The sequence below is a fragment of the Ipomoea triloba genome, chromosome 8 (genome assembly GCF_003576645.1).
Source record: "Ipomoea triloba cultivar NCNSP0323 chromosome 8, ASM357664v1".
NCBI lineage: Eukaryota > Viridiplantae > Streptophyta > Magnoliopsida > Solanales > Convolvulaceae > Ipomoea > Ipomoea triloba.
In genome coordinates this window covers 17,615,326-17,628,820 of record NC_044923.1, presented here as the reverse complement: position 1 = coordinate 17,628,820, position 13,495 = coordinate 17,615,326, and the positions used below count along the sequence as shown (strand labels likewise).

The 13,495-nt window shown below is 36.0% G+C and overlaps 1 protein-coding gene across 1 annotated transcript; it reads right to left on the bottom strand.

The window, feature by feature from the left end:
• Positions 1-319: 319 nt before the first annotated feature.
• Positions 320-7,161, bottom strand: LOC116026635 (actin-related protein 2/3 complex subunit 1A-like). Its single transcript, XM_031267966.1, has 16 exons — positions 7,018-7,161; positions 6,805-6,879; positions 6,264-6,349; positions 6,015-6,091; positions 5,808-5,902; positions 5,409-5,478; positions 4,796-4,865; positions 3,512-3,585; positions 3,373-3,415; positions 1,923-2,004; positions 1,680-1,768; positions 1,514-1,599; positions 1,194-1,251; positions 996-1,093; positions 839-915; positions 320-726 (listed from the first exon to the last, which is right to left on the bottom strand). The coding sequence occupies exons 2-16, from the start codon at positions 6,872-6,874 to the stop codon at positions 662-664; spliced, it is 1,140 nt and encodes a 379-aa protein (XP_031123826.1). The 5' UTR covers positions 6,875-6,879; positions 7,018-7,161; the 3' UTR covers positions 320-661.
• Positions 7,162-13,495: the final 6,334 nt, after the last annotated feature.

Below are 13,495 nucleotides of genomic sequence, written 5' to 3'. Positions count from 1 at the left end.
AGACAATTTTCCAATAAGATAAAAAATAATCAAACACTGAAAAAAAAATATTTTCTGAAAAATTTTCAAAAAAAAAAAAAAATCTGAAAAATAACTTACTTTCCAAAAATCATTTTCCTACTTTTCAAATGGAATCCGTAAAATAGAAAAAGTGCAACCATCTAAGCACACTTTGTAGTTTCACACTTTCACATGACACACTTTTAAATTCATAATTTGAACACTTGTGCATATCAAGAAATGCAATTTGTAATTTTGCATGATACGTGTTTGCACTGATTTTTACTTGAATTGTCTTCATATATATATCCCTTGCTAATTGAGCGACAACAAATGAAACAAAATAAATAATTCGTAATCATACAATTATCACTACAAACTTTTTTTCACTTGGTACAGAATGGAAAAGGAAACCCAATATGCTGACAGGTGCCGTTCATCAACGTACATCATAAAAGCATCACGAAACTGTGGTGAGAGCCTGACATTATGAGTTGCAAATTCTTCTTTCAAACCATTACAGCACATACACACTTAAACTATTTCAAAATCAATACATTTTTATTTCTGGTAGATGAAGATGACATTCTAATTCACCTATGCCTAAGAATTTGTATTAAAAATTGTACAGAAGGCGGGCATGGAATGCTTTCGGTGACTTTCATAGGTACTCAGACAAATCTTCTTGTTTCCCCAAATCCCACGTAACTACTTTACCGTCCAGTCCTGTTCGGGGCCGACGGGAATAAGCTTTAGTTCTCGGGGGTTGTGACACCAATAAATCGATTTTATTATGAATGAAATGAAGAGAAGCACAATATGATACGAAGTTACTAACCTGAAGTGCTGAAACGGGTTACCACAGACTTCGAAGATTTCTTATGTCCCCCAGTTTTCCTAAGTGGTAAAATGCAACTGAAAGTTTCCAGAATAATGAAAGATAAGTGTCATGGTCAAATGAAGATGTAAAAAACGATATTTGATGTAAACAGTACTTGATGCAGTTTTCATGGGTGGTTCGTGATTGCTCAACTGAGTTGTTATTTGCTCCATATTTTGATTGGCTGTAAAATATCCCAAATGCTTCTGAAAACTGGATGTGTAGATAAATGTAAGTAATGAACCGTCACAGAGCTCAACTAACTAGGGTTGAGAGGAGCCATTAAATTATGCGTGAAGCCAATTCAAAATACCTGAGACTTTGGGCTTGAAGATACTGTTTTCCTTTCATCTAGGAACCTCAAGAAACTCCTAAATAAGATAAAATAAAGGAATTTGCTTTCAAAACAGCCAAAACAAAATCTTAACTTTTTAATGGATTGCCAATTTATCTTTGAGGTAATTGCTTTATTTAACTTATATATTATTTTCCATGTAAATCACTATTATGTGTTAACAAATTAAACAAGGCTGGAATAAGTGAATAACGATCAAACAGGAACACGAAAAAGAAAGGAATCATGTATCCAGTAAACCAAAATGCTTGTTCTATATATTCAACATACGGACATACCATAATCCTCTTTCATCTGCCACAAAAATCATTGGATTACAATCAAATCCAACTCCAATGACCATTCGCTCTGAAACAAACAGCACCTGAAAGATTTGTGTTGATCATGAATTCAAAGAATAGAATCTGAAGAAATTAAGTAAAATGAGAGTGGATGCTGACCCACATCGCGAAGCGGCAAATCACGGAATGCTACAGTTTGTGCAGAAGGAGAGGGACCAATTTCATCAACAAAGTAAATCATTGAATTATGCCCTGATGGATCACTCCCAGCAGTAAATATGGATTATCAGTCAACATTAGTAAAGTTCTGAAGTGCATAAAATTAACTTGGAGATGGCCTATAGCTGGAAAATAGTACTCCATATTAGATGTTATTGAAATAGGAGAAAGAAAAGGAATCTCTGACCTACATAAGCTAAAGTATTGCCACTTGGGGACCATTTAACACCAAAGGACCAGCAAAATGAGAGATCAAGCTGAATGATTTGCTGCACAAATATGAAAAAGTTAAGGATCCACTAGTCCATGAATGCACATGTAATCAGACTAAAAAATATTTCTTTGTACAAAAGTTTAAAAATATTTTCTTAAGAACACTGGCATTTTTTTTAATCAGGCATCTGACGTAGCTGACTTTGATTTGCCATGCTAAAAAAATCACTTGAAAAAGCAGAATGAAAGTCATAAGAAATTGTAAAAGAATTCTTTTGACAGGTTATATATAGATTTAACAATAGGAAATTTGGCATGGGATTAACACAGATTTTGCTTAAGAAGTTCATATCTTAAGGTGTGAACATTGTTATTGTACACCTCTTCATACCTTGAGAGTTGGTAATATACTTTCTCGTAATGACAGTAACTAAATAACAAATAATTTTGAAGAAAACAAGGAACTTGATTTTAAATAAAATGACGTAATAACTAGGTTCAAACAACTGCATGGTTTTGGAGGCATTGACTTTAAGTATCATTGTTTAAGTACAAGAGAGCTTGCTCCAAAGTTACTGAGAACACAGGTCAATTATTCCCATCACAGGTGTTAGAATATTGTAAGTTGTAACCCTAGTTTTGGCCATTACGATGCACGTACTGTTGCCCTAGTGTTGGGCCATTATGATGCACATATTGTAGCCATAGTTTTTGCCCTAGAATTAATCATAGTATGCTGAGCCTGTACTCCCACAATATTTTTTTTCTCTGATGTAGAACTGTCTATTCTACTTGTTCTGCATCTGTAGCCTAAGCCTCACTGACTGGTAACAGCTCTTTACCACCCGCCAAACCTTCAAACCCTTTATTTCTCAACAAAAGGCATAATTATGCCTGTAGAAGGAAATTCTACAATGTCATACACTGTGACATCTTATGGCCAAAAAGGGAAATAAGCAGATAAAATGGGTAAATAACATAAAATAAGTTATTATTTTATTTTTTCCATGGATGAACTGGTTACCTACCCTCTCTTTCTAAATTTGCAGTATGCTGTCACAACTCACAACTCCATTCGTTAAGGTATTGACTTGACAAAATGATGACTATTTACTTTCCATAAATACCAGCTGCATTAATTGTTTCAGCCACATGACTTGAAAGTTGTTGAGAATACAATAATAAACTCCATAATTTCATAGAGCAATATTAGTAATTTGTTATAATCAAAGATATAATTATGGTCTTTAATTCAAGATTTTGACCCTGTATTCCATTCAAATCGCAGAGAAATTTCTGAATAAAATTTAGACTTATGCCAAAGACAATTGGTAAGTTACCAACACAAGCTATATATACACATTTACATTCATGAAATTATTTTTTTTTATTCATTGCAATGTTAAAGGAGTACAAATTCTAACCTCTCCAAATTTTGAATCTGAAGAAGACCCTGCTCCTGATTGCCTGTTTATTGAAGGGAATATAGGACACAGTGAAAACACTTACGGAAACATTTTGGCGTGAAACAAGCAAAAGAGATAGCGAGATTGAGAAAGATACTTTGCATCAACGCCTTTAATGAAAGTAGAAAATACTCTGCATTTCCCATCAGTGGAAGTTGTAGCAAGGAGAATCTGTTCAATGAAATAAAATACTCAATAAAGGCACCATCTAAGAATTATTCCTCAACCATGATTGGACATGTAAAATGACTGTACAAATACTGGTGTTACTAAAACCAGACTGAATCAACGTTAAGGAGAAAAACAGTTTGGTTTTGTTAAATACTGAAAATGCAATCCACATGTTTGAACCGCCTTAATACTGCAGCTAGACCTCCAAAATTGTGTAAACCACAGTTCTTTGAGAACTGCAACTTAACTATATTCTTGATGGAAAAAAATAAATTTAAAATATCTGAAACCAAATAGGTAAATTTGTACTTGGCACAAAAGGTCACTAAAAGAAAAAAGGGAAAACTAGCTAATTGGCTATGCTAAATGAAATTAAACTTGTTACGACTTATGAACATTTAATTGACCATGTGCATTGCTTAATTTTATTTATTTATTTGTATAGACTGAAACCTATATCATTTTTTACTACTTTTTATATTATTGATATTAAATTTTATACCTCTGTATTTTAAAAATATTTATACACACTATTAAATGCTTATTAAAACAAAATCAGCAGTTGAACCACTGACATAATGGTTAAACCTGGTCGAACCAAAACTTCAATATCCATGGATCAATTTATGGTTCAATTTAAATAACATTGATAAACGCAAGTCAAGATAGTTTGCATCAAGAAATTTATATTAATATTTATGAATATTCATAAATATTAGACACTTCATTGCACCAAAAATGCAAACATTTTCTCATGCTACACCGGCCACCAAATCCTAATCATGAAAGCAAGAATGCAATATGTATGCCTATACTAACGTTGGCTTGTGACTACATAGTCAAACCTAATGCTCCTGCACGAAGCTTTTTTCAATGAAAAATAAAAAGAAAAGACAAAAAATGAAATAAACAACTAATCTAGTAAATGTGGCTCCAAAATGTTTTATGAATATTAACCTTGATATGTCTGATTCCAACCTCTATGCCTATATAACTATTTACATGGATATTCTAAAATATCTTATACAGAGAGTAACAATAATTGTGGACGAATGCTTCCCAACCTGATTAGATGACAAAATAACTTGACAGCAGCAAAAGAAATCATAAGACAACAATTTTATGTCATAATGTAAACTTCTAAATTCTAATTGCCAATTTCTATGTCATATGACGCAGCAATTCAACAACAGGAAGCTTACAGCCTTACATTATTGGGATGCCAGGCAACATTAGTTACAGAAGAATCATGTCTTTTCCTGACAAGTTTGCTGACCCACCTGTTAAGGAGGATGCATTATCGTTTAGTAACACAAAAGACAAATTGGACAAAGACAGTAGATTATTACACAGTAATAATAAAATGATGAGTCATGAGTCAGCTATACATTCCTTCCATTTGGTAGCCCAGAAGCTTAGGATCTATTATATATGGAGTAATGAGTTTGCATACAAATAACCAAATATAGGTAACTTAAACACCAATAACATTCTTCTACTGCCCAAACAGGAAAAACGAAGTGTGGCACTACAGTCTTCAAAGTAGTGTAGATTTAGAAAACAAAAATCAAATTACTTTACCAACACTGCCCTAACATGAAAAAAGTCACATCTTGATAGTTGATACAACCTTTATGTCTTCAATTGTACAAGGAGTTGACCATAATCATGAATTTACTAGATTATTACAGTATCAGGTAGAGTTCTAAATAACTATATACAAAAATCTTAACAGAGAAAAATGGTTTGAGCAAACCATTCTTCCACCCTATTTTGCAATTTAATAAAGCATTTAATACATACTAAAGAAAGAAGGAAATTACCAGTTATTCTCTTGCTCATAGTAGCATACGCAAACAGTTTTAGCTCCACTTCCAACAGCAAACTTATTTTCTGCAAGTAGAGAAAACATCAATAGAAAAGTGATTTTTTTTTTTTGTTAATTCAAAGTAAAGAAAATATCATGCATCACAAGAAAGTTATAAATTTTCACAAATAACAATATTATGAATTTATTCCAGTGATAAGTGGACCACGGAACAGAAGGAAGGATAATTAGAACTTATTGGGTCCTTGGAATAAAAAAAAGTTTTCAACACACAACGTTCAAATTCCATAAGGATGGAGTGTGTGACATACACTATCTGGAGTATTAAATATATTGTCACAACACTCAAAAGTAGTAATTCACTCAGAGGAAACAGTTACAGCTGCTTGAATACCTTTGGGACTCCACTGCACACATAGAGCAGCACGATTTAGCCTGAGGATAACTAGTGTCGCAACCCACTCTGTTGCTTCAAGGTTCCAGACATATCTGCAAAAGTGTTATTTAGCATTGACTCTTGATACATAAAAAGCAGAATAAATATGTATCAGAAGATTGAGCAGATCAAGTTTGCAAAATATAATGGGAGAATATCACTTACGAATTACGATCATGTGAAACAGTAACTATTTTGTTGGATTTTGTACTCCAGTCTATCCCTGAAACAATTTGGTCATGCTGCCAGATGTTGCAACAGTGACAATCAAAGGTATTATCAGTAAAACACTAAAACTATCCCTGTAAATGATTTAGATAGGGAAATGAATCAAATGAAGTTTGAAGCAAACAAGAGAATCAACCTAAGTTATAGGCAACATTAAATACAAGAAAATCTTGTTGAAGTTATTACCTTTTGAAGAACATGGACCTTCTCCCACTTCTCTTCTAATAATCTATAGATGTGAACTTCACTGTTGTTCGGACATAGGGCAATCACTGGAAACAAGGTATACATCCATTAGCAATTTTTAATTGTTAATTATCCAAAATTCAAAGAAACACATATCCACAAGCAGCAATGGTTTTTTTTTCTTCTTTTTGATAAGTTAATTCAACAACAGTCGTATTCCATACCATTGAAAATAAACATGACTATAAAATAAAATTCCTTGGGCAACTAACTCAAAATTTTCCTCCAATGAGTTACACTATTAGAAAAAAAACATTGCAAAACAGAATTAAGATGTCGTATCAATTTTGAAACATCTATGTCTAGGCAGATAACATTGCAATATTCGCTAAATATCAGATTTGTTCACAAAAGCCAATATTTTACACAAACAGTAACTGGAATTTACACCAACATTTCTACTGATTGTCGAGGAAAAAGGTAAATAACTAAAATATACAAAATTCAGCCAGTGTGAAAAAAAGTAGAGACGCGAACGTACTGGAGTTGTCAGGACTCCAAGCATGGCAGGTGATGCATTGAGCGACTTGATTTACTGATACCACAGCCATTGATCCTTTCAAGCGAGAAACGAAAAGTACAACAATCACACTTTAAATTAAAACTTAAAAAGATCAATTGCAATTGATATTACGGTGAAAAGCGGAAGAAAATGGAGGATCAGAAAGTGGCGAGTTGCAAGGGAGATCCAAACCTGTAAACGAGATCTAATATCTAAACCAACTTTTCTGAATCTGAGATAGAGAGATATGATGCAGTCTACTCCAAGAATCAGTACGCTTGATGCAGAAGAAATACTGACCCGTAAAACCAACCCCGGGTCCAATAACCACCGCAAAAGATCACTGCTCACTGACCCGGATCGGTTAATTGCAAAGCTAAACTTTAACCAACTCAATTACCTTATGAAAAGTCAATTTAGGGTGTGTTTGGAAAGCTGGAAAATTATTTCTGAAAAATGATTTTTGGAAAATGAGTGCAAATCAGAAAATTGTCTTTGAGTGTTTGGTTCATTTTCCAGAAAATAGACAGGAAAATGAACAAAATTGTATAATTGAATATTTTAATTAATTTATTTAAATATAACAACATTTATAACAAATATAACAATCAACAAAATCACAACAAAAATATTTAAAAAAAAAAATTTTAAATAAACATGCCGGTGGTTTCACGGGAACCAGTGACCGTGTCGGTCACTGGTTTCCGTGAAACCAGTCGCCGTCGGCCGACTGGAAATGGAAACCAGTCACCGTCGGTCGACTGGTTTCGCCGTCCGTCGGCGATCAATTTGTGCTAAGAGACGGAAGGGAGCCTAAGGGGAAGAAAGAAGCAATCCGGAAAATGACTTCCCCCCAAAAAAAGGGGAAGTCATTTTCCACAAAATGGGGCTCATTTTCCATTGACCAAGATGCTATTTTCCATTGATTGTATTTTCCCCTTCCTTCCCAAACACCAAAAACCCGGAAAATGATTTCCGGAAATCATTTTCCGGGTTTCCAAACACACCCTTAGCGGAAATTTAAGGGTGATGTATATTCGCTGAAATTTATTATTTAGTTATTAAAAAATGGATCAAATAGACTTTTGAACTTTATTCAAACAATTAATTAGACATTTAAACTTTTAAAAGTTGTAATTAAACTCATAAACATGTTATTTAGCACATTAAAGTCCATAAATCGGGTCACTAGGATTTCGGCGAACCTCGGACAAGTTTTCGGCATCAAATTCCGACAACCAATCGGTCGCGCGGTATTTAATGCTGGAAATTTGCCGTCGTCGGAACCTTAGTAACCTACAATTATAGGTCACCAACAATTTTATGTGATTTAAGACTTCAATGCTTCAAAATAACATGTTTATGAGTTTGATAAGTTGAAGGGCATAATTGACTTTTTAAATAAAGTTTGGGAGGCTTATTTGACCATTTCCTTTTAGTTATTAATTACTCATTTACTCCGTATATAAAAAAGGAAAATTCATATACTTTAACATATATCACACGTAATATTGTTTTAAAAAATCAAAAAGAACAAAAAAAAAAATTGGAGAAAGTGGCTTTTAAAAAAAAAAAAAAAGGTTTAAATATATCATCGAGACATTAGCGAAACATGTTATTTTTTGATATATTTTTAGTTCATTTCTAGTATACTATATGTTTATTTTTTAATAAGTTTATTATATTTTGATATGGTTTCAGTTTTAGTATATTACATGTGACTTGCAACACAAAAAATAAACTTATAGAAGTCACTACATGAACCATAGTCCACAACTTCACATATAAGCATTGTTAAACCAGGGCTAACATATGGTATTTTTTTGGATGGGGTTGGTTTGGGTGAGGTTGAGGGGAGAGAAAGTAGGAGAGACAAGAAATGGCATCTTGTAGAGGGAGAGATTTTTTTTTTTAAGCTAGTGCGTCCCACTAGAAAAAGGAAAAAAATGGTCAACGGGCGTGTTGCCACCCTCCTTTTGTTTTTTGTTATTATTATTATTATTATTATTATTATTATTATTATTTATTTTGTTTTTGACAAAAAAACCTATTTTTTGAAAACCAAACAGCAAGAATATATTAATTCAAGTCATCAACCAGAACATTACAAAGGAAGGGAGGAGGATGAAAACTTCACTCCCTACGTTCAGACATAGAAACGACTCCCTAGCTAACAAAGCAAACATGCTCATCATATCTTTAATATCCAACAATAACAAATCAAGAGAAGAAACACCCAACTTTGAAACTAAATCTTTGACTATGACCCTGGCATCCGATTCAATTTTCACTCTGTCTAACTGCTTCTCCTTTAGCCAACTTAGTGCTTCCCTAATGGCAACGGCTTCAGCTTCAGATGGTGAGAAGACACCCTTCCATGGCATGGATACTCCTCCTTTAAAACTTCCATATTCATCTCGCAGGATCCATCATAAACCCATTCTCCTTCCTCTTTGTCAATAGCAGCATCTATATTTAATTTACACCAGCCTGATGGAGGTCTCTCCCATTTAACAGTGAACCTGGGATGATCATTTGGGTAATGAGTGACTAGTATATTTGCATCTTTCCAGCTTCTGAGGTTGACATTTGCCCTCTCCACGATGACTCTTGGGGGGTTGACTTGTTATTCCAAATTTTATTGTTCCTTGCCATCCAAATGGACCAACAGATTGTTGCCACTACATTTTTTCCCTCATCATCCAGCCTGTTGAGGTTTTGGGCAAACCAGTCTGCGAAGTCATATTCGCCATCCCGCTGATTGACATTCAAAGAGAGTCTCCAACATTCACTCGCCACATCACATTTTACCAATGCATGAAAAATTGTTTCCACCCCTTTGTGGCATACTTGGCACCCTGCAAGACATTCGACTCTCCTCTGCCTTAGTTGATAGGATGTAGGTAGACAAGAGGTACATGTTTGCCACATAAGAACTTTCATTCTCGGTGGGATATGAAGACTCTAGAATGATTACCAACTTGGGATCCTAGTATTTGGCAACTCCTGCATGATGGCACGATAGCAGCTTTTAACCGTGTAATAACCTCTTTCTTTTGCAGCTCATATCAGCTTGTCCTTTCTCTTGTGGGTTGATAGAGGTATTGACATGATAAGTTGGGCATCCCTTCGATTGAAAATGTCGTAGAGAATTTCCTCATCCCAACTCGTACCTGGATCATTCATGATAGAGGACACCTTTGCATCATGGAGGAAAGGGTACGGTGGAGTTGAGATTGCTGGCTTTTCTTTGTTTGGTAGCCAATCGTCCCTCCAAATAAAAACAGATTCCCCATCTCCAATCCTCCACCTTGTATTTTTCCTTATAATTTCTTGCGTCTCTAACAAACTAGTCCAAATAAAGGAGGGATTGCTTCCCTTATCAGCATCCAAAAAATTGCCATTTGGGTAGTATTTTGCCTTTTGAGACTAGCAACTCTGGGTGTTTGATTAGTCTCCATGCCTGCTTGGCTAACATGGCGATATTAAAGGCTCTCAACTTCCTGAAACCCATCCCACCCCATTTCTTTGGCACGCATAAGTGCTCCCAAGCCTTCCACTAGATTCCTTTTCTCTCTCCACTCTCCCCACCCCACCAAAAACCATTCATTTCCGTCTCAATCTCCCCCACAGTGGTAATAGGCAGTAGAAATACATTCATAGCGTAAGAGGGTAGTGTTTGCAACACACTTTTCAGCAAGACCTCCGTACCGGCTTTGGATAAGAATCTTGTGTAAGTTCAAGAAATGATGTATAAACATACAAAATGAATCTACGAGTAACCTAACCTCGTAGTAGCGGAAGCATAAATCGTGTTGATCTCCAGCCATAGTTGATGCCTTGTTGTGTTGCCTTGTGTTGCCTCTTGAACTGTAGATCTACAGGGTGTTAGTCATTTTGTCTCACACTTAACTGAGAACCCTAGATGGTGTTCTGGTATTTTCTAAGCAGTATGAGTACCATAAGTCCATAACTTTAGGTGCTATATAATTATCTGTCCTGCATCCCATCGATGCAGACTTTATATAGGCATAATGGTGGATTGGACTAAACCTAGATGTCCAATCCAACCTATAACTTAATGGGCCTAGTACACTTGCACCACACTATTAAGGCCCACAATATATAATATATATTGTATTAGGGAAAAGTCTTACATCTTGCACTCCAACTTCGGATCCTATTAACCACTATATTCTTTATGAAACCCAAGATTTCCCTTTTGTTCCTACCCATAATAGAAGGAAGACCCAAGTATTTCCCATGGTTCCCCTCTCTCCTAACTCCCAAGATGCTCCCGATCTCTTCCCTCACCCCTTTCTCTACATTGCTACTAAAAACTATCCCAGATTTGTCATAATTTATAGTTTGTCCCGAAGCATTGGTGTAGGTATTTAAGATGTCCTTGCAAATCTAGCTTTCCCTTGAAGTGGCTTTGAAGAATAAATAACTATCATCCGCAAACAGTAGGTGAGAGATTCTTGGGGCGTTTCTAGTAATTGCTATTCCATGGAGAGAACCATCTATTTCTTTCTTTTGAATGAGACCAGTGAGCCCTTCAGCAAAAATGATAAATAGGTATGGTGACAAAGGGTCACCTTGCCGGAGCCCTCGATGAGGATTGATATGGTCAATCTCTTCCCCGTCTGAAAGAATGAAGTATTATACTATGGCAACATAATGCATAACAAGATTGATCCATTTTTTTTTTACAGAAACCCAACCTACAAAGGATAGCTTTAAGTGTGGCCCATTCAACTCGATCGTATGCCTTGCCCATGTCCAGCTTGAGTGCTGCATAACCTTCTTTTCCTTGTCTCTTCTTCTTCAGAAAATGTTGGGCTTCGAATGCAAGCATGACATTATCTGTGATCATCCTGCCCGGCACAAAGACACACTGGTTCTCTACGATGATGTTGTTTAGAAGAGGCTTGAGCCTATTGGCTAACACTTTAGCAATCACCTTGTAGACGACGTTGCAAAGTGAAATCGGTCTCATATCCCCCATAACGTCTGGCTATTGTTTTTTGGGAATAAGCACAATCTGTGTGGAGTTCAAACCATGGAGCATATGACCATTCTAGACAAAACTCTCACAAAGTCTATGAATATAATATCCAAGGACATCCAGTACGCTTGAAAGAAACCCGGGTTTAATCCGTATGGGCCCAGAGACTTGTTAGGATGCATGCTAAAAATGGTTGTTTTCACTTCATCATAGGTGACCCTTCTGGTAAGTCTCTCGTTCTCATAGTCAGTGATTTTTATGGTGATACCCGCTAGGATCGGCTCCATATCCCCTAGGCTTGTTGTGAATAAATCTTCAAAGTACTGCAGGAAGAGGTTATTCAACTCTATGCCTTTGTTTCTCCATATGCCATTCTCGTCTTTTATCTCGTTTAAGGAATTGTTTCTGCGTCTTTGCCGGAATTGGTTATGAAAAAAAGTTAAGTTGATATCACCTCCTTTTAACCAAAACACTTTTACCCTTTGTTGCCAGTACTTATTTTACTGCTCAAGGAGTTTATAGTAGTGTTTTTGGGCCTCATCAAAAAGCTAGACTCTATATTGGTTTGTTTTATTTCTTAGAGCTTCCATTCTTTTTCTTTGGACCTCAATTCTTGGCTGGTAGTCCTTTGTAAGCTTTCTCCCCCACTCCCAGATGGCTTTACTACATATATTCAGTCTATCAACTAATTAACTCCAGCCATTTGTATTACCCCAGCTATGAATAATAATTTCCCGACATCGTCTTTCACTAATCCAAACATTCTCAAATTTAAAAGACTTCCTAACCTGTATACGAATAGTGCGATTTGGCCACAGTACCAACGCTAGGTGATCGCTTGCCGGAACAACAACAGATGAAGCGTTTACGCCGCTAAACTTTTCACACCAAGACTCCGACGCCAAGATTCGGTCAAGTCTTTCCTAAACCCAATTGGAAGTGCCTCTGGATTTCTCCCACGTGAATTGACTGCCTTCGAAATCAATTTCTCTCAGTCCACTTTGAGTAATTGCTTCGTCGAACCCCTTGCAAAGCCACTGGGGGTGAGAAATTCTCCCTATCTTCTTGTCTTGCCTTTTGAGGTCATTAAAGTCACCCATAAGCAACTAGGGAAGGCCATGCAAAGTGGACAGATGTCGGAGAAGGCGCCGTGAATCTCTCATTTTGTTCCTTTCCGAACATCTATAAAAGCTGGTGAAACGCCAATGTTCATCACAACCTTTAGGCACCACCAGCACGTCAATATGGTTTTTGGAGAAGCCCAAGATTGAGACATCAGTTCCTTCCTTCCACATAAGGGCCACTCTACCACTATGGCCCAAGCTATCACCCGCAAACAGCCCATTAAAGCCCAGTCTATTTTTTATCCTTTGTAACTTATCAGTGTTCAAAAGAGTTTCATTAGAAAAATAATAATAGGCCTTTTTGAGTGGACTAAGTCCACTAAGACTTGAACTGTCCTTTGGTTGCCAAGCCCACGACAGTTCCATGATAGAAAACTCATTGGCCTAGTCGAACATGTTCGACAAGACCCACCTCTATAAGCCCTATAGGTGCATCATGGTCCATAAAAGAAATTTTCCAGTTGTAGCTCATCACTTTAATCCTTACTGCCACTAGCGTCCAGCCCACCGTTACTGAGACCTCTATAAGAATTTCCAA